We start from the raw sequence: 21,034 nt of genomic DNA on the forward strand, positions 1-21,034 counted from the left end.
TATAATTTTGATCTTTAATTTCCTTTTTCTAAAAAGGACAAATAATTCCTATCTTTTTTTTATTTATTATTTTTTAATTAAATTTTGGATTTAAATATTACACAATTATAATTATAAAAACCGAGCAATTATAAGAAGTTTGAATATTTTATCGTAAAAAAAAAAGACGATAAGAACGACTACTTTTTTCGAAAGGTAGCAAATTCTTCATATAAACTTAATCTCGTTATTGAAACAAAATAAAGTAATAAAATAATGAGTCCAATTTTATTTATGACCAGTGGAATAATGAGTCTCGTCTCATAATTTCAAAATAATATTCATGACGGATTTATTTATTTTATTAAAAATATATTAACTAAAGTTAAATATTTGGACGGCTTGACTAATTTTTTTTTTTAATTATATTATTTAAAATTTGAAATAATGATAAATTAAACATTTAAAACTATAAATAAAAAATATATATTAANAAAATCGTCTCCAACGTGGGCTGCCACGTGGACCCCATTATAATAACCACACGGCTTCTGATGCTCTAAAATCAAACAAAACATTAAAAAAATAACAAAAATCCAAGTTTAGTGGAGAGAGTGAACGGTAGCCGTTGATTTAAGGCAGAGTGGGGACCAGAAGTTTGATAGAGAAACCAACGGCTGAGATTTCGAGTTGGTTAATTACATAATTCCCGCACGTTTTTTTGTGAAAACGTGACTTGAAAAGGACTTTTTTTTCTTTTTTGCCATTTTTTCGTCTTTGATTTTTTAATGAACANTTATTTTTTATTTTATGAATATTTCTCACTTTTCCACGTCTTTTTTTTTTGTTCTTCTCTGATTTTGTCTGTGTTTTACTTTATTCAGGAAATTTTTCATTGTATAAATGATTGAAATTTTAACCAAATAATAAATAAAAATATAAAAATATCTATAAAGTCATTATATTTAATAAAATTAAATTTGATTAAAGCTTCAAATTAATTACTAGATAATATTGCTAGTGGTCACAAATTTTAATTATTATTTTTTTGTTATAAATGTCATTTTTTTAATTATCAAATAAAATGAATTAATAATATTAAAATTAAATTATATAATAAGGTGGACCACTTTTTATTAATTTTAGATAAATCTCAGCCTCACAATTTAGAGGGATGAAATTGAAATATAAATAAATGCATCATTAAACATCTTTAAAATTATATATATAATATATAAATGAATTGAAATTATTATTAATATTTTATTAGTTTGAATAAAAAAAATTTAAACTATAAAAACTAATTCTATTTAAGATTTATTAAAAAAATAATATAGAAACTAAAATTAGACAAAGCCCAAGCCCAATTTGATTCAGAAGCCCAAGATCAAACCCTAAACCCTACAAAATCTCTTTCTTTTTTTTTTTTTAAATTTTTTTATTTACATTAAGTTAAAGGTGAATTTGATGTAAAAACGTTTTAGTCACGACTTTGACTTGAATGAATCTGAGTCAAAGATGGCTGCTAATAGTTCTCGCTAATTGTTACGGGTTGTCATTGATCATTGTAGTGGTAGTCAGTAAAGGTTACCGGAGATCAATAGTTATCACTGATTGCTTGATCATAGTTTTGTAGCGCTAGAGGTTTGTGTATGTCTTTGGCTCAACCCAAATGTTCTGTTTATTCCCACACCCCTATAAGAAATTATCCGTTCTCATCTCGAACCGACAAGGATCTCACAATCCACCTCTTTTGGGAGCCTAGGGTTCCCATTGACTCCTATAACATCCTCATTGACACACTGCCTCGTGTCTAGCTCTGATACCATTTGTAATAGCTCAATCTCACTGCTAGTAGATATTGTCTGCTTTGACATTTTATATATCGCTATCAACCTCACGATTTTAAAACATGTCTAGTAGGGAGATTTCTAAGATGCACTCTTGGACACTATAAGACAACGGTCCAGATCTACCGCTAACAAATATTGTCCTCTTTGGGCTTACCCTTTCGGACTTTCCCTCAAGGCTTTAAAATGCATCAGGCCCTTATAAAGGGTGGTTTGTTCTCCTCCCCAACCAATGTGAGACATCACAATCCACCCCTCTTCAGGGCCCAACGTCCTCGTTGGCACTCGTTTCTTTCTCCAATCTATTGGCACACCGGCTCGTGTCTACCCCTTTAGGGAACAGCGAGAAGGCTGACACATTGTCCAGTGTTTGGCTCTGATACCATTTATGACGGCCCAGATCCACCGCTAGCAGATATTGAAATATGAATAGAATCGCTAAATGCAAGTTGATTCTTTATGAGGTGTTCGTAATTATAGTTAGAATTAAAGTTCGTTTACCTCTGTAATTATATCTTATACTTTTTTAGTACCATTGATCCTCTAATTAATTTTTTTTTTACAGTATTATGATATTCCGATTCACATTTTTTCATATAAATAATTCGAATAAAATCAAATGTAGCTATTATAAAGTAAGTTATATCAATAATGTTATTCGAATAAGACACCAAACCTTATCCATATACAAAATCCGTCAACTATATACTATTCAATATTATACTAATAATCTTAATTTTTCATAGATTGAATAATATATAATATATAAATTGTAATTAAAAAATAATGAAATAATAAAATACTAATTACGAGACTTCCTATAATAATAATAAAGTATTAATTAATTTTATATAATTTAAATATTTCAACTTTTAGGTTTGTATTTATTTAATCTCAAAAAAACTTTTAAAATTATAAAATTTAATTGTGAAATGACGAAGATACCCTTATATCGTGCAAACTTGGACTCTTCTTTTAGCCCCTCAAGGTGCACTCTCCAAAGGCTATTTTGGTAATTCCGTTCAGAGTTTCCTTCAGAATTAGAAAAAAGAAAAACAGAGAAAGCGATTTCTGCAGTTTCAGACTTTCAGTCCGATCGTCTTCTTCTTCTTCTTCTTCTTCTTCTTCTTCCTCATCTTCTTCAATTTCCCGAAGGAGGTGTTCGTTCAAGCACACCCCCTTGGGAATCTTGCTCTGCGTGTTCCTCTTCAATGGCGTCCGATGGCTTCTCCGACAAGAACGTTGTATTCAGAAAACTCAAAGCCAAGTCTGAAAACAAGGTATTTCTTTATTCACGACTTATTTCCATTGCTTATTTGAATTCCTTTCTCTTTCGTTTGCGTATTGAATTTCCTCCTTCCGATCTGTATGTTTCATATCGAGATCTCTGATTCTGCGTTGAAACGAAATTTCGTGTGTGTGTGTGTGTGTTTTTTTTTTCTTTTTTCAGATTTGTTTTGATTGCAATGCTAAGAATCCGACTTGGGCTTCTGTTACCTATGGGATCTTCCTTTGTATTGATTGCTCCGCCGTTCATCGTAGCCTTGGCGTCCATGTTAGCTTTGTCAGGTGATTTTTCTGTTTGGGTTTTGATTGCAACGTCCACTGCTTTGATTATTGGCTTTGAATTGACCTTCCTTGAACCGTTTCTATGTGCTTGTTTTGCTCATAGATTATGTGTAGGTATTAGAAGTGCATTACTTGTGTCTTATTCTGATGCCTCTTCTACGTTAAACTCTGTCCTCCTACTTAATCGCCCTGCATTTATGTTTTAGTGTCTTGTTCAGAATGTTCTTTGAGATGGGACCATGTAAATTCATTTAACCTTGTATCTCAATTGATGGCCATAGACAAATACACAAGAAAGATCGTTTCATGAAACTCAAACCTTTAGATTAGAGTTTTGCTGGGAGTTTGTTTTTATGTGGGTTTGAGTCTTTCCTGTAAACCTTAAAGTAGGTTATATCAATACTGATATATTAGTTGAGAAAGAAGTACAATGTACCAAAATTTAGGAAATTACTTGTGAGAAGGTACCCCATTCCTTCTGACTAAACCTAAAGGAAAGTGTTTAAGATTGACCCTTTCCTGCAATTAAAATGTGAGATTCCACATTGATTGAAGAGAGGAACGAGTGCTAGTGAGGATGCTAGCCCCGAAGGGGGTGGGGGGGGTGGATTGTGAGATTTTACATCAATTGGAGAGTGGAACGAGTACCCGCGAGGACGCTGAGCTTTGAAGGGTGGTGGATTGTGAGATCTCACATCGGTTGGAGAGGGAAACGAAGCATTCTTTATAAGGGTGTGGAAACCTCTCCCTAGCATATGCGTTTTAAAAATCTCGAGGAGAAGCCCGAAAGGGAAAGCTCAAAGAGAACAATATCTGCTAGCGGTGGGCTTGGGCTTTTATATCAAATGTTTATAATATATTATATTATAAAATAATAATTATACAAAATTTATAACATAAAATAGGTTCTTAAATTTATTAATAATGGTTTATATTCAACCTAGTATTTAGTTTTGCAACTACAACTAGTTTCATGGTCTATTATAAATTATAGAACACATTTTGAACAATTGGATCCAATTTCTAAATCTGCTGCTAAACACGTCTAAAAAAATGAAATACCACTCTGATTTTCATCGAATCCATTGTTTTTAAAATTCTGTTTTCAGATTGCCTACCAAAAAGGCCCTAAGCTTCTTGCTTGTCATTTTGGATCTTAAATTTTTTCAGTCTGGTGGAATTCTGCACTGTTATAAATTCGAGTCTATAAGCACCAATAAGATAACATTAGTGGCCTCAAAGGAAACACTACATGTACTGAGCCAACAGAAACTGTACGTCTCTGATGCCTATGTTGGTATTAAATACACCTGACTTGCATAACTTGCTACTCAGGATTTGAAATGGAATGAAGTATCCAAGGTTATGACTTATGATTATTGTGTCTGAGGGTACAAGCATTTTGTCCGCTTATGATATTTTTATGTAAATTAACTTCTTCAATTTATTTAGGTCAACAAATTTAGATTCTTGGACTCAAGAGCAGCTTAAAGCAATGAGCTTTGGAGGGAATAATCGAGCTCAGGTTTTCTTTAAGCAGCATGGATGGAGTGATGGAGGCAAAATTGAGGCCAAATATACGTCAAGAGCTGCTGAATTGTATAGGCAATTACTTACAAAAGAGGTTGCTAAGAGTATGGTAGAAGAGACAGGGCGGCCATCTTCCCCAGTTGCTTCTCAGTCAGCACAAGCAACAAATGGACCTCCTGTTGTCAAGACTAATGAAATTATGAAAGACAATGTCTCAAGAAAGCAAGAGGCACCAGAAATTTCTGCTTCACCGAAAGCTTCTCAGACAGTATTCTCAAGCACTGTGAAGAAGCCCATCGGCGGGAAGAAGCCTGGGAAGACAGGGGGACTTGGTGCCCGAAAACTTACTACAAAGGTAATAAAAATAGTGCATCTACCTCCATGAATAGAGCTTTTATTGGTCTTTTAAATAAAGTCTCTATATTGATTTTTAAATGCATTTTGCTTGACTGTATGATTTGTATTTCGTGCAGCCAAGTGAAAATTTATATGACCAGAAACCTGAAGAACCCACGATTCCAGTTTCATCTCCAACGACAGCCAAAAGTCCTGCAGCTGGTTCATCTTTTGCTTCTCGCTTTGAATATGTAGAAATTGTCCAATCATCTGATGTGAATTCTAGTGGCTCTCATGTGGTTGGCCATGTAGCTCCTCCAAAGGCAACGGGCTTCTTTGCTGAGTTCGGAATGGATGGTGGTTTTTCACAGAAAGCTAGTTCCAGTTCCTCAAAAGTGCAGGTTAGGCATTGTTTTCCCGAGTTTATAATGAATTTGGCATGCTTCACTAAATCAGCAATAAAAAAAAAAAACGAGGAATTGTCTAATGTAGGCCATAAATCTAGAAACATTTTTCTTTTGTCATCCTTCATTATTCATGAATCATGTTTGTTCTTAGTCTTGCATATACATCAGCATCAGTAACTAGCTTTCTGTATCTTGTGTTTCTAGTTAAATGCAATTAGGCTTTTTTGATGTCTGAGAACGAGGTGCTCTTTATTGGAGTTTTATTCAGAAAATGAGTTATTCTGAACATGCATACATCTTTTTCTTAATTCCATGTGATGAAATTTTCTTAACAATGTCCGTTACTTGTTGTAGTGATTGAAATGGGTTTCCTGGAGAACTATTTTTTGGATAAGTATTGTGAACATCCCTTTACAATTAGGCATAGCAGTGGACCAATGGTGTATTTCTGTACCGATAGTTCTATACTTCTTTGGAGCATTTTCTACATGTTATTCTCTTTATATACAAGACCGTGTTCATGTATGGATAAGAAGCGATCTATTGCTAGTAAAACGGTACCCATTGAGATTCCTATGAAAAATAAAATCCTCAGTAGTGACATCATAATAAGTATCATGCTGGTTGAGCGCATTGGTCCACGATATGTCTCTTCATTTGTTCTCCATTCTCACATTATGATGATGTTAGATTGAAGAAAGTGATGAAGCTAGGAAGAAATTCTCCAATGCGAAATCTATTTCGTCAGCCCAATATTTTGGTGATCAGAACAGAGCTGATGCTGAAGCTCAGAACTCCCTGCAAAAGTTCTCAGTATGTATCTTTATCGTTAATGTCGTGGAATTTGTTGTCCGCATTTTTTCATGTCGTACGTATTTATATAGAAACTCTTACCGTTTTGACCCTTCAATCCTTCATGATGGGGCAAGAATTGCGTCTGTATGTTCTCTATATTCTGTTTCTTTCGTTTACTGACTAGGTTAGTGTGTATGTATATCAGTTAAGTTCTAGTTTAGAATGAAGTAAGGATTATAATCAGTGAACATATGGTTATGATATAAACTCATTCTGGGAAGCAAGGATACTCTATTTCTGATAAAATTTTGGCGTTTGATACGCACTTGACACGTAACCAACGGGTCTCGTAATTTCCTCACATTTGGTACATGTTTATGAAAGAAAAATCATTCTCTAGATAAAGATGCCACTAAGGCACGAACCCACGGGAAAACAAAGGTAGCTGAAAGCTCCTTAAAACACACTAAATATAGTTGAAAAAAGAAAAAAAAGAAGGAAAAACACCTGTGTCATGACCTACTTCTTTTAGAAGTTGATGCATTCCACGGATTCGATCGAAGTCGTTTTGTCGTACAGAGTAGATCTCTGAATCTATACATTTTGTGAAATGGCTTTATAGTGCTTGTATTCCTCTTACTCTCCATCCTTCTATTCGCAGGGTTCGGCTTCCATCTCTAGCGCCGATCTATTCGGTCACCAGCGAGATAATCCTTCTGTCGATGTTTCTGCAACCGAGTTTATTAACCGGATTTCCATTCAGGTTCTACATCATCCTTATTTATTAAGTTAGTGTTTCACTTTCTCAACTCTCTTAGCACTTCATTTTACATACCACCATCCATTTACTTTGGCAGGCGCAGCAGGATCTTTCTTCTCTCAAGAACATCGCAGGAGAAACAGGGAAGAAGCTTAGCTCTTTGGCATCCACATTAATTACAGATCTTCAGGACAGAATCATTTGATACATTTTGAACTGTTCTCCATTGTAGAATTTGGCTCGAACTCGAACTCGAACTTCATACAGTTTGATTACTAGCCGATTCTATTACTGAGGAATGTAAAGAAAAGAAATTGCCAGTATACTGATTCTTTAAAGAAACAAGCTTTACACAGGACTTGAATTTGGCTGGTATTTTGTTCCTCCTTTCTTTCTGTCTTTCTTTCTAGCAGCTGCAGTGAACATGTGGTGGTTTAGCTCTGTTTTTGTAGCAAACATACCATATTTTCACCACCAAAAGTTGGCTTTCCTGATCTCGTAGGAGCTTAGGACCTGAATTTGTATGGAGTTTTGCTTATAGTTCTGTGAGTTTATTGTATGTGTTTCAGTAATACTTGTGTTCTATATTCAAATATCCAATATATAAGTCTGCAGTGTTAAATTTTTATGTAAATATGGTTTTGAAGAACTTCTAAAGGTTCAACACTCATGGCTAACTTCAACATAATCCCAAGCAATCACGTCTCGGCATATTTCGGATGCTTGAAGGCCCCGCTGCGGCTTAGGGAGAGTGAAGAGGCGACAACTCTCCTAGCTTAGCCCACTGCTCTAAAAGGCTTGATTCTTTCTCTTTCTTCAACTTCTATTCTCTTCCGTTCTATTTTGTTATTAGTTAAAAATGAAAGTGTTCGGAATGCGTATTGAAAGGAGTGTGAATTGGTGGCAACTCTTCTAGCCTAGCCCATGACTCTAAACGGCTTGGTTCTTTCTCTTTCACCTGAATCTCTATTCCTTGCTACAAATGAAAGTGTTCGGAATACATACCGAAAGACGCAGACAAAGTTAACTCGGTAAATAGGTGTTAAGCCCTCGTGACTTTACTTTGGGCTTCCCCAAAATGTCTTATACCAATGAAGATGTATTCCTCACTTATAAACGCATGATCGGACTCCCTCCCAACAATACTCAACAAAAACCGTACCAGAGAATTTTACTATTCTGTAAAACTTACCCAAAGGTCCAAGTCAGACGGTAGAAAACGGACTATACGTTTTTGTATTGTTATGAAAAGCTCTACAACACTCATGATTCCCGATCAGGTAAGTTGCAATTTCGGTCCAAACTTTTAATTTTATATTCTTTTCATAGAAAAAAAAAAAACAAAACAAAAAAATGCTTTAGTCATTAGAACATCATAAAGCACTACACATAGTTTTACTTTTTTTTCTTTTTTTTTTTTCTTTTGGGCTTTGAAGTTGTGATGTGATGTTTCTACAACTTATTGTATTATAGGTTTTCACTTCAATAATTTAGTGGATACCCCACAATTAATAATTGCACGCTCACCATAAAGTAAAGGGACAAAAAGAAAATAATTAAAAAAACTCGATCAATTGAATTAACCGAGTGAAGGTTGGGAGTGGACTGCTCGAGTACGATCTAAAACGATCCCACATTCCAGAAAGAACTGGACAATGGAAAGCCTTCGTTGAGTAATGGGAAGCGGGCTAGTCCCCGAAGAAGCCTTGCCAACTATAATAAATAGTTGTGGCTTAAAATCAGCTGTTCCTAGGTTCTCAGTAACGTGGCCAATCAGCGGGTAGGAGGGAGGGAAGCTTACCTTGACTTGTTGTCCGGGCGGATAACACACCACTCGCTATTTCCAAACACAGAATCAGCTTCACCCCACCCCAATTCTGAGTTAATAAATGAAAATTTTATAGATTGAATTAACCGACCAAATTCTGAACAGTCTGAGAATGTTTATGGAAGGAATATTAACGATGTAAACTAATGTTTTATTCTCGTAAGACTTTCATGTATGTGTATGATTCATATATATGTATGAAATGAAAGGTATAGAATGATCGTGTATGATATTCATTGTCCCTTTTTTATGTAACTCTTTTGTGGTCCTTGCTTGCATTAAAGCATTTAGTATAGGGTCGAGGTGGACGAAAGTGATATCAGTTACACGTGAACGTGGTCACGACAAGGCTCGAGGATTACAAACTTGATATGAGCATGGTGGGTTTTTTTGGTATGAAAGAAGTACACATCCCGAGAAACAAAAACTAGAACCTATGCTCATGGTTTTAGGTTCCGCTAAAAAGGAATGTCATGCTTCATGTTGCATGTGATTGCATTTTTCGATCCCAACCATGAAATCGGGTCAAAATGCTTTATTTTCAGAGCAAGTGCATTATTTGTAACTTATGATAATTGCTACACGGGTTAGAGTTTATGTTTTTAGTCCAAAAATCCTGGTAAATAGACTTCCGGCTTCAGGGGTATTTTTGTAATTTAGTGAAAAAAGACGATAGCAAAAGAATATAAAGATACAAAAGGGCATGATTTTGAAGAGACATGATATTCGGACAGCGACACGTGACAATCTTAAACATTTTTTTTATCATTAACTAAGAGACCTCCGTGATACTAGGCCCATTGAATTTCAGACGGAGCACATCTTTTTCATTCATTATACAACAATCAAGTTTTAAAGACGGTCTGTGTTGATTGACTAAAAACCCTAATTTTCAAAAACCTCGGAAATTAGAGAAATGGAGTCGGTAACGTGAACACGTAGCTTAAATATGACGTTTTACGGGTTTCGTGTTATATCCAACGAAGATATTAACTTAGTTCGAGAGACGGGCTACCAACCTAATATATTTGAGTAGGAAAAAGATGTTAATTTTTATGTGTTGCTTACATCTATATTTAAACATTTGTCAACAAAGATCATATTATAAAATTATATAATAAGATGCCGTGATACATCATTGAAATAATGATGACTTCACCAACCCATTCCAAATTATTTTAAAAAATTAATTAATGATGTCATGTAATCAATTGCCCTCTTAAATTAAATTAAAAATAAGAAGAAAAATAGGGCAGTCATGGGCATTGATGTTGACAAAGAATTTAATAATTCATTTTAATTTATTAAATATAATTAACTTATTGGCTAATTAATTGACATTAATTTTGATGTTCTTGTTTAATATTTATTATTTTTCACATATTTCGCCCTCGATTTTCTTTTGTCGGGATTATCCCAATATCACATGGAGATGGCTAAGTTTAGGGCATGACTTTGATACCATGACTAAGTTTAGGACATGGCTCTGATACCGATACCACGGCTAAGTTTAGAGCATGACTCTGATACCATGTTAGATGGCTAAATTTAGGGCATGACTCTGTTACCACGTTAGATGACTGAGTTTAGGGCATGACTCTGATACCATGTTAGATGGCTAAATTTAGGGCATGACTCTGTTACCACGTTAGATGACTGAGTTTAGGGCATGACTCTGATACCATGTTAGATGGCTAAATTTAGGGCATGACTCTGTTACACGTTAGATGACTGAGTTTAGGGCATGACTCTGATACCATGTTAGATGGCTAAGTTTAGGGCATGACTCTGATACTATGGCTAAGTTGGCTAAGTTTAGAGCATGGCTGATGTTAGATGGCTAAGTTGGCTAAGTTTAGGGTATGACTCTGATACCATGGTTAGGTTTAGGGTATGACTCTGATATCATATTAGATGGCTAAGTTGGCTAAGTTTAGGGCATGACTCTGATACCATGTTAGATGTCTAAGTTTAGGACATGACTCTGATACCATATTAGATGCACACGACTCTCCACAATGGTATAATATTGTCCACTTTGAGCATAAGCTCTCGTGGCTTTGATTTGGGCTTCTCCAAAAGGCCTTATACGAGATTAGAAACCATGATCATTCTCTAAATTAGCTGATGCGGGACTTTCATCCAACATAGCATACTAAAAATTGATGATTTTGATCGGTTGCTTGTCCAATCTTACCTACTAGCAGAGATATTGTCCTCTTTGAGATATTGTCGAACAGGGTACATCTTCTTTTCTGATAACTCAATTATAGAAACGCTAAAGTTACATACAAAGTGATACGGAAATAAGATGTCTATCAGAGTGGAACTTACTGTCTAGTGGCTCAATTATCGAAACGCTAAACTTGAGCCTACTTTATTTAAAATAATTTTATATTGGATGACCTCCCATCAAAATTTTAGAATACATGTGAGTAAGAACAAACTATAGTCGGGAAAGCTTTGGAGGGTATTTTTTTTTCTGTATCTGGCGTGTAAGAAATAAGAACCTACACTAAAGCCTCCATAAGAGGAATCAAATTCGTTGCACCAAGACCCATCGATAATTCTCCACTGCATCAACAAAGGGAAATAAAAGCAAAAAGAGATTGGAATTCAGAGCGAAAATCTTCCATTGTTGAGCTCCGAAAGTGGGAAAAAGAGAGAAAAAAGTTGCTTAAACCCCCATTGTTCTTCAAACCAAACGATTCGAAGAGACAAGGAATCTCCTCTCGCCCCTTTCAATGGTGGGATTTCTCTACTTCTTCACTATAAAGTTTCTTTACCTTTTTCTTCCACTTTCCTCTGCAAATTCATCTCTGTTTCATCTGTTCTACATTTTTTTTTGCCTCATTTGAACTTGTTTCGCATCTTGGATCAATTTCACTCCATAAATTTCACTACCCATTTCAGATTTTAGGTTAGAGGTAGTAATGATTCATTTATTGCTCACTTTTTGTGTGTCAGGTTTAGCTGATGAGGTGTTTCCTAATTTAGCTCAAAATCATTTAATCATGTCCGGAAATTTGTTCTGTGATGTTTTTTTAGTTGTTTTTGGACTAGATCTTTGTTGCCCATAAAGCTGTAATGAAGGTTTGTTGTTGATTGAATCTGTTGGCTTATTTTGGTTCTGGTTGTTTTGTTGTGTTGTAGCTTTGAAGCACCCTGGTTTTCTTTTTGGGTTAAGTTTTTAGAAGATTTGATAATGGTTTCGAGGTCTTATTCTAACTTGTTAGAGCTTGCTTCTGGTGGTTGTTCTCCAACTTTTGGCCTTGGCCGAGAGAAAAAGAGGCTTCCTAGAGTGGCCACTGTGGCTGGAGTCTTGTCTGAGCTTGATGATGATAGCTGCAACAGTATTGGCTCGGATGCCCCTTCATCGGTCGTGCAAGACCGGATGATTATTGTGGGGAATCAGCTCCCGATTCGGGCACATCGAGATGAGAATGGAGATTGGGAGTTTAGTATGGATGAGGATTCACTTCTTTTACAGCTTAAAGATGGGCTTGGAGAAGATGTGGAGGTGATTTATATTGGTTGTTTAAGAGAGGAGGTCGATCCAAGGGAGCAAGATGAGGTTGCACAAACGCTTTTGGACCGATTCAAATGTGTCCCGACATTCCTCCCTCCCGAGCTTTTTAGTAAATTTTACCATGGATTCTGTAAGCAACATTTATGGCCATTGTTTCACTATATGCTTCCTCTTTCGCCTGATCTTGGTGGTCGATTTGATAGGTCGTTATGGCAAGCTTATCTTTCGGTTAATAAGATATTTGCAGATAAAGTTATGGAAGTGATTAGCCCTGATGATGACTTTGTTTGGGTTCATGATTATCATTTGATGGTTTTGCCAACATTTTTGAGGAAGAGGTTTAACAGGGTGAAGCTCGGATTCTTCCTACACAGTCCGTTTCCTTCGTCTGAGATTTATCGAACGCTTCCCGTTAGAGATGAACTTCTTCGGGCACTATTGAACTCTGATCTTATTGGCTTCCATACATTTGATTATGCTAGGCACTTTTTATCTTGCTGCAGTAGAATGCTTGGTCTGTCTTATCAATCTAAGCGAGGTTACATCGGGCTTGAATACTACGGTCGTACTGTGAGTATTAAGATTCTTCCTGTCGGTATTCATATCGGTCAGCTCCAAAATGTTTTAAATCTCCCCGAGACTGTTTCGAAAGTTGCAGAATTGCAAAATCGGTTCAAAGGTCAAACGGTTTTGCTTGGGGTTGATGATATGGACATATTTAAAGGGATCAGCCTGAAACTTTTGGCATTTGAACAATTGCTCCGACAACATCCCGAGAGATGGGGTAAAGCTGTGTTAGTACAGATAGCGAACCCTGCACGAGGTAGAGGGAAAGATGTACAGGAAGTTGTGGCTGAAACTACTGCGACCGTGAATAGGATTAATGCAACATTCAGGAGGCCGGGATATGAGCCTGTGGTTTTGATTAACACTCCCTTGCAGTTTTTCGAGCGAATTGCATACTATTCGATTGCTGAGTGCTGCTTGGTCACTGCAGTGAGAGATGGGATGAATCTCATACCTTACGAGTATATTATATGTCGACAAGGCAACGAGAAGCTCGACAATGTTCTTGAGCTAAATCCTTCAACTGCAAAGAAGAGCATGATAGTGCTGTCTGAGTTTATTGGGTGTTCCCCGTCCCTCAGCGGAGCTATTCGGGTTAACCCATGGAATATTGAAGCTGTCACCGAAGCAATGGATTCTGCCCTGGTAATCCCTGAGGCGGAAAAGCAATTGCGACATGAAAAACATTATAGGTACGTTAGTACACACGATGTTGCGTACTGGGCGCGCAGCTTTTTGCTGGATCTGGGCAGGGCATGTCGAGACCATTCAATGAGGAGATGTTGGGGTATAGGTTTTGGCTTAGGATTTCGAGTGATCGCTCTGGATCCAAATTTCAGGAAGCTTTCAGTTGATCATATTGTTTCGGTTTATAAGAGAACCTGCCACCGGGCGATCTTGTTAGATTATGATGGTATCATGATGCTTCCTGGCTCGATTAGCATGAATCCAACTGCTGAAGCCCTTGGGATCTTGAATAACTTGTGTAAAGATCCTAAGAACGTCGTGTTCCTTGTTAGCGGAAAGGACCGAAAAACTCTGACGGAATGGTTTTCACCGTGCGAAAAGCTTGGACTAGCTGCAGAACATGGTTTCTACCTTAGGTATTATATTCTACATTGCTCAATCCAATTTGTTATACTATAGCTTCGGAATGCTGCTATGATATTGATATTGTTACGAATCTCCACAATGATATGATATTATTCACTTTGAGCATAAGCTCTCATGGATTTGCTTTTGGTTTCCCGTAGAGGCCTCATACCAATGGAGATGTATTCTTTACTTATAAACCCACGATCAACCCCTTAATTAGCCGATGTGGGACTCTCAACAACAATCCTCCCCTCGAACAAAGTATACCAAAGAACCTTCCCTGAGGCCTATGGAGCCCTCGAACAACCTCCCCTTAATCGAGGCTCGAACAAAATATACCCTTTGTTTGACTCTTGAGTCACTTTTGACTACACCTTCGAGACTCACAATTTTTTGTTCGACATTTGAGGATTCTTAAGGGCATGACTCTGATGCCATGATAGGAACCGCGAATCTCCACAATGGTATGATATGGTCGACTTTGAGCATAAGCTCTCATGACTTTGTTTTTGGTTTCTCGAAAAGATTTCATACCAATGGAGATGTATTCTTTACTTATAAACCCATGATCAACCTCTTAATTAGCCGATGTGGGACTCTCCACCAACAATCCTCAACCGTAGATATATTGGATAATTGCAGTTAGTTTTCATTGAATTAGCCATAGACGTGTCGGTTCATCGATGTTTCCTTTCTGCAATTTCTATAAAACTATGATTCTGCAATCTTATCAGCCTTTGTGATTTTGATGACATTTGTTTCAGGCCAAATCATGCTGCAGATTGGGAGACATCTGTAAGTGTGACAGATTTCGACTGGAAACAGATTGCCGAACCCGTTATGCAACTGTACACCGAGACGACGGATGGTTCTACAATCGAAACTAAAGAGAGCGTTCTTGTTTGGAACTACCTTTACGCGGATCCTGATTTCGGATCGTGCCAGGCTAAGGAACTTTTAGATCACCTTGAAAGTGTTCTTGCTAATGAGCCAGTTTCTGTCAAGAGTGGCCAACACATTGTAGAAGTCAAACCTCAGGTTAGTCTTTTTATCTTCAAAGAATCAAACTTTTTCTGTTGAACCGGAGTGACACATACGATTAGTGATGACCCGTGAAAGAGGTTAACTGTGAGATCCCACATTAGTTGGGAAGGAGAACGAAGCATCCTTTGTAAGGGTGTGGAAACCTCTCCCTAGCAGACGGATTTTAAGAACCTTGAGGGGAAGCCCAAAGAGAACAATATCTGCTAGCGGTGGGCTTGGGCCGTTACAAATGATATCAGAGCTAGACACCGAATGACGTGCTAGCGAGAAGGCTGAGCCCTAAAGGGAGTGGACACAAGATGGTGTGTCAGCAAGGACTTTGAGCTCCGAAGGGGGTGGATTGTGAGATCCTACATCAGTTGGGGAGGAGAACGAAGTATCCTTTGTAAGGGTGTGGAAACCTCTCCCTAGCCGACGCATTTTAAAAACCTTGAGGGGAAGCCCAAAGAGGACAATATCTGATAGCGGTGGGTTTGGGCCGTTACAAATGGTATCAGAGCTAGACACCGGATGATGTGCTAGCGAGAAGGCTGAGCCCTGAAGGGAGTGGACACAAGGTGGTGTGTCAACAAGGACGTTGAACCCTAAAGGGGGAGTGAATTGTGAGATCCTACATCGGTTGGGGAGGAGAACGAAGCATCCTTTGTAAGGGTGTGGAAACCTCTCCCTAGCATACGCGTTTTAAAAACTTTTAGGGAAAGCCCGAAAGAGAAAACTCAAAGAGGACAATATCTGCTAGCGGTGAGCTTGGGCTGTTACATTAACAATCTTAATCTTGTAATTCGCTTTACGTGTTAGGTTTCATGACAGGACTCGGATTTTCTTGTTAATTAATAACTACTAGGATTGAAAACTCGAGTCAAATGCAAATGGTCTTTCAAACCGATCGAAAGGTCGAATTATTAGAATACGATGAGCTATGAGAAGGGCTTCTTCCAAGGCTTGATGTTTTGTTTCTTCTGGCTTTTGTAACAAAACGGCAGGGTGTAAACAAGGGTATTGTAGCAGAATATCTCTTGCAAACAATGAGGGAGAAGGGAATGCTTCCTGATTTCGTTCTATGCATCGGAGACGATAGGTCGGACGAGGATATGTTCGAGGTGATAACGAGTGCAAAACCCACCCTTCCTCCCAATGCTGAAGTGTTCGGTTGCACGGTCGGGCAGAAACCAAGCAAGGCTAAGTATTACTTGGAAGACACACACGAAATCTTGAGAATGTTACAAGGTCTCACCCATGCGTCCGAGCATGCCGCTCGAGCCACCGCACAGACGACGCCTCATAGAGTGGTAATTGCAGAGAATAAGTAATAGAAATCTCCTTCCTATTGTTGTCTATATGGTGTTAGCTCTGTGCAAAAGTCTCTGTTATTGTTGTTTGAGGGCTGCATTTTATCTGTTTCTCTTCATACCGGTTTTTCTCGGACTCCGCTCCTTGCATGATGTTCATAGTTCGTTCGACAATTTTGAAGTGGCTATTGAATCATGAGTTGTCTTATCTACTAAGTTATACTCGGATTGACTTTATAGTTTCATTCTTACTGATTCTCGAGATATCTTGTCCATACAAAAGCCAACTCGAGTTGTCTCTCGAACTCTTACCTTCTGGAGTGACCTACCATCGAGATTGTAAGAGCTTAGTGTGAGATCTTACGTCGATTAGAGAGGAGAATGAGTGCCAGCGAGTACGTTGGCTGTGAAGGGGGTGGATGCTCAAACATCTCCCTAACGGTTGCGTTTTAAAACCTCGAGAGAATGCTCAAAGAAGACAATATCTACTTGAAATAAAATTAAAAAATATAAAATTAAAAAATAAATTATTAATTCCTTAAAAGTTGGGATAGAAAATATTTGGAAGTAATTACTAAAATTTTAAATTTAGACTTTCATTTGAATATAGCATAGATTATTCTTTACGGCGACCCCGAGAGCTGCGGCGGCGCGTATCTGAATGTTGTCCAATCCTCCATTCCGGCCGGCGGCTGCACGGAACTTTGCTCCAAAACTAACACCGTTTGTGGTATTCTGTCAACGATTCTTCTTCTTCCTCTTCGTTCACTTTTCTTTGTCATTGATTTCGGTTCGTATCCCTCGCGAAGAGGAAGCTTGACAGTGCTGATTTCTTTTGGTTTCCGATGGACTTCCTGTTCTGAGATTTTTAATTTCAACCGATGACTACAAGAATCTGAGATTTTTTTTTGCTGATGATCTTCTTCCACAGATTCGTAATGGAATTTTAATTTCGGTTGGCGCTTGAAAACCCTAGATCCCAATATCGACTCCGTGAGCATTTATTTCGATTATAGCATAGGAGAAATCCGAGGCAGGGCGACCTCTTTTGATCTCTATTCTATTTGTTGTATAATTATTATTTTTGTGCAGGGTTTGTGCGGTTGCGAACTTGATGGATTCAAGTATTGCTATTGGCATCGTAATTCTCAGTATCAGCTTGATTTTGAGTCGTGTCCTTTATGTTTTATATTGGAGCGGTAGGGCCCTTCCAAACAAAAGCTTGGGATCTGTCAGTACCCTCATTGTCTTAGGCTCAGGTGAGACAGTCATCAATTCCATTTGAGTTTTAGATTGAAGAATGTAATTGCACTGATCGTTGCATATGTAGTGTAGGGGGTCACACGGCCGAAATGCTCAATGTGTTGTCTGTGCTGCAGAAAGACTCGTTTTCTCCAAGATTCTACATTGCTGCTGCTGCTACCGATGACATGAGTCTTCAAAAAGCTCGCACATATGAACATCAACTGGCTCATAAGGTACGTTATCAGGGTCTTCAAACTTCTCTTATTTTTCTGAATCAGGAAACGAGGGAGGGGATAGTATGGCCTATGGGTAGAGTTCCCTATTTTCAATTGGGGGAAAATCGTAAGTTTCTTGCAGATTCAGTCCACAAACTTGAATGGATTCAATTGGGATTTTGTTGCATGAGTTCGAATTGGACCTATAGGAACTTTTAGAAGATTAGTAATGGATTCTATAGGAACTTTGTGAATTTGTCGTAGGGGTCGCATCCAAGCTTGAGCTTAGTAGTTTTCTTCAGATAGTAAGCTATCTCCACTTTTTATCAGCTCCCATGAAACAACCCCTAGAACTTGGATTGATGAAATCTTGATTTAATGTCCTCACTGTCTTCCTTTATGCTGGCATAGGGTAATTTGGACAACATTTTTTGTCTGAAGTTCATTTTGCATGATTAAGATGATTTGGATCATATCAATATCCAACCTATTCTTTGAACTGGAATCTAGCTTAACTTGTGGCTATGGCAGCGAGAACGGCGATAAACATAATATTGTTGATAGCGACAACAATACAGTTGACTCTTGAGTTTTCGTGCATAGGAGTAACGTTGTGGATATTGAGCCCTTTTTGTTATTATAGCTTATCCCCCCTTATAAGCTCATTGGAATAGTTTTTTTAATAATCATCTAGATAGAAATGTCTATTTTTACGTAATTTCATTTTATCAATGAAATGAATTATTTCCTTCCCTATTAAAAAAAACTGTTGTGTTTCCTTTTAATTCATTGGTTTTCCTGCATAATGTTTACTCCTATGCACGAAAACTCAAGAGTCAACTGTGTTGATGTTTCTATCAACAATATTACGTTTATCATCGTTCTCGCTGCCATAGCCACAAGTTAAGCTAGATTCCAGTTCAAATAATATGTTGGATATTGATATGATCCTAGTCATCTTAATCATGCAAAATAAACTTCAAGAAAGATGTGACAAAAATGTTAATTACCATATGCCACATTAAGGAAGAATCGAGATTCATTTATTGTTGGATGATTACAAATTTTGGGTGGATTATAATCTCGAGTTATGACGTTTCATTAATTTACTTTAAGATTTTTTTTATTTATTTTAAAGTTACATTTACATAGTGGCTGATTATGGTCATAAAGTATGAAAGCTACAACTCTTGAAATGCCTCATGGAAGGCTAAAAGTTTTCTTTTGAGGCTATATAAAGCCATGTATGTTGTCTTTGTAAGCTAGACTTGAAAATGTAGTAAAAAGAACATTTATGCTTTCTTCTAGCCAAGGGCTAAGTTTTTTTTGTAATTGTAATGCTCAGAATCATTCAAGCTTGACTTGATCATCGGTCTTACTTGTGGAGTGATTCGAATCTCAAAGAAGTTTTCTTGCCTTGAGATAGTCAATCAACAAGGTAACCGTGATCTTACTTTCCCTTGAGATAATTTTTTATTTGTTTTGAGGTTCTTGGATATTTCAATCTATCTTATTCTTCAATAAGGTTGTTAGATAAAAATCCCAAGAGCTACAATCACTTGAAATGAAATCAACTTGATTAGGAGGTTTTAGCACTTGTGAACTAGAGGTTTGCATATCCAAAATGTTTACGAGGGTTCTTACATTCAACTGGCTAGTGGATTCTTATATTCAACTGGCTAGTGTTTCCATATGAGATATTCTGTTTCATTCAAATAAATTAGAAGAGTTTCTCACTCCCACTTTGTTTACAAGTTTTCCTGTGATGTCCCACATTGGTTGGAGAGGAGAGCAAACCACCATTTATAAGGGGGTGGAAACCTTCCCCTAGCAGACGCGTTTTAAAGCCTTGAGCGGAAGCCCGAAAGGGAAAGCTCAAAGAGGACAATATCTGCTAGCGGTGGATCTGGGCCGTTACATTTCCTATTAAATTTGTTTGTGAAATTGGTGCTTGTTGCAGACTGGGGCTGAGGTAGACAAGATCCGCACAGTTCCTAGGGAAGTAGGACAATCGTATTTCACTTCTGTTTGGACAACTTCAATTGCCACACTCAATGCACTCTGGCTAATGCTTAAAATTAGACCTCAAGTGGTAATATGACCTCTTTTGCTTAAGAATTGGGTGTTTTTTTCCCCTTTTCTTTCTGAACCAATTGTTTTGCTGCAGATTCTCTGCAATGGCCCTGGTACCTGTATCCCATTATGCGCAATTGCATTCACATTCAAGGTTCAAAAAAGTGCATTGAACAACATTCTTTTGCATTTTCCAGTTCCAAGTTTATAATATCGTAGAGAATAAATGAACACTAGAATCTGAATGCAGGTTGTGGGGATTAGATGGTCATCAATTTTTTATGTGGAAAGCATTGCAAGAGTGAAGAGATCATCATTGAGTGGGTACATTTTATACAAGTTGCACATGGCTGATCGGTTCTTTGTGCAATGGCCACAACTGCAGAGAAAATATCCCCACGCTCACTACGTTGGTTGTCTCATGTAGTTGATGATAAAAAAACCATACAGGTTAGGAGAATTTTATGGTTCCTGCAGCTTAAATTTGGTCTGAATTTGTCATGCAGCTTTGAAATGTAACTTGAAGGGGAAAAAAAAATCAAAGTTTCTGAGCCATGACAGCAGTTTTGCCCCGTTTTAGATAAGATTTTTCTTAACATGCATAGCAAATCTCTCTTCCTGGAGTGTTGTATTTATAATGTTGAGGATTATTGGGGGTGAGTCCCACGTGATCTAATGGGTTTATAAGTGAGAAATACTATCTCCATTGGTACGAGACTTTTTGGAAAAGCCCAAAACAAAGTCATGAGAGCTTTATGCTCAAAGTAGACAATATCGTACTATTGTGGAAAGTCGTGATTACTAACATATAAAGCTGGCTAGTACGTTGCATGTTGGGTTTATTGATAACTTGAGCGACACTAAACAGATAGTTCAACTAATTAAGATATATATTATTGACTCAAAAGTTCACTAAACAGATA

General features: G+C 37.3%; 3 protein-coding genes across 5 annotated transcripts; all 3 read left to right on the top strand.

Annotated features, from left to right (window-relative positions):
- The first annotated feature begins 2,882 nt into the window (after positions 1-2,882).
- LOC111800855 (probable ADP-ribosylation factor GTPase-activating protein AGD8) lies at positions 2,883-7,798 on the top strand. The gene is made up of 7 exons (XM_023684738.1): positions 2,883-3,109; positions 3,280-3,398; positions 4,851-5,283; positions 5,402-5,665; positions 6,362-6,484; positions 7,128-7,229; positions 7,324-7,798. The coding sequence occupies exons 1-7, from the start codon at positions 3,041-3,043 to the stop codon at positions 7,429-7,431; spliced, it is 1,218 nt and encodes a 405-aa protein (XP_023540506.1). The 5' UTR covers positions 2,883-3,040; the 3' UTR covers positions 7,432-7,798.
- A 3,735-nt stretch (positions 7,799-11,533) lies between these two features.
- On the top strand, positions 11,534-16,815 carry LOC111800793 (alpha,alpha-trehalose-phosphate synthase [UDP-forming] 5-like). Its single transcript, XM_023684645.1, has 4 exons — positions 11,534-11,801; positions 12,208-14,253; positions 15,010-15,283; positions 16,273-16,815. Exons 2-4 carry the CDS (start codon positions 12,260-12,262, stop codon positions 16,597-16,599), a joined length of 2,595 nt encoding a protein of 864 aa, XP_023540413.1. The 5' UTR covers positions 11,534-11,801; positions 12,208-12,259; the 3' UTR covers positions 16,600-16,815.
- Positions 16,816-17,163: 348 nt separating this feature from the next.
- LOC111800861 (UDP-N-acetylglucosamine transferase subunit ALG14-like) lies at positions 17,164-20,840 on the top strand. Of its 3 annotated transcripts, XM_023684747.1 has the most exons (7): positions 17,164-17,308; positions 17,510-17,571; positions 17,671-17,837; positions 17,914-18,056; positions 19,999-20,130; positions 20,206-20,287; positions 20,360-20,840. In XM_023684747.1, the coding sequence occupies exons 3-7, from the start codon at positions 17,693-17,695 to the stop codon at positions 20,536-20,538; spliced, it is 681 nt and encodes a 226-aa protein (XP_023540515.1). In that variant the 5' UTR covers positions 17,164-17,308; positions 17,510-17,571; positions 17,671-17,692; the 3' UTR covers positions 20,539-20,840. The 3 variants fall into 3 exon arrangements, with proteins under 3 accessions (XP_023540515.1, XP_023540516.1, XP_023540517.1); XM_023684748.1 differs by having other exon boundaries at positions 17,510-17,837; XM_023684749.1 differs by having other exon boundaries at positions 17,168-17,571; positions 20,206-20,265; positions 20,362-20,840.
- Positions 20,841-21,034: the final 194 nt, after the last annotated feature.

The sequence above is a fragment of the Cucurbita pepo genome, chromosome LG08, assembly GCF_002806865.2.
Source record: "Cucurbita pepo subsp. pepo cultivar mu-cu-16 chromosome LG08, ASM280686v2, whole genome shotgun sequence".
NCBI classification, from domain to species: domain Eukaryota; kingdom Viridiplantae; phylum Streptophyta; class Magnoliopsida; order Cucurbitales; family Cucurbitaceae; genus Cucurbita; species Cucurbita pepo.

Excerpts from the sequence above, each read along its gene's own strand:
- LOC111800855 (XM_023684738.1), top strand. The coding sequence starts at position 3,041 with ATGGCGTCCGATGGCTTCTCCGACAAGAACGTTGTATTCAGAAAACTC. Across the intron at positions 3,110-3,279 it reads AAGCCAAGTCTGAAAACAAG|ATTTGTTTTGATTGCAATGC; the intron begins GTATTTCTTTAT and ends TTCTTTTTTCAG. Across the intron at positions 7,230-7,323 it reads TTAACCGGATTTCCATTCAG|GCGCAGCAGGATCTTTCTTC; the intron begins GTTCTACATCAT and ends TTACTTTGGCAG.
- LOC111800793 (XM_023684645.1), top strand. The coding sequence starts at position 12,260 with ATGGTTTCGAGGTCTTATTCTAACTTGTTAGAGCTTGCTTCTGGTGGT. Across the intron at positions 14,254-15,009 it reads GAACATGGTTTCTACCTTAG|GCCAAATCATGCTGCAGATT; the intron begins GTATTATATTCT and ends CATTTGTTTCAG. Across the intron at positions 15,284-16,272 it reads TTGTAGAAGTCAAACCTCAG|GGTGTAAACAAGGGTATTGT; the intron begins GTTAGTCTTTTT and ends ACAAAACGGCAG.
- LOC111800861 (XM_023684748.1), top strand. The coding sequence starts at position 17,693 with ATGGATTCAAGTATTGCTATTGGCATCGTAATTCTCAGTATCAGCTTG. Across the intron at positions 18,057-19,998 it reads AACATCAACTGGCTCATAAG|ACTGGGGCTGAGGTAGACAA; the intron begins GTACGTTATCAG and ends TGCTTGTTGCAG. Across the intron at positions 20,288-20,359 it reads TCAAAAAAGTGCATTGAACA|AGGTTGTGGGGATTAGATGG; the intron begins ACATTCTTTTGC and ends GAATCTGAATGC.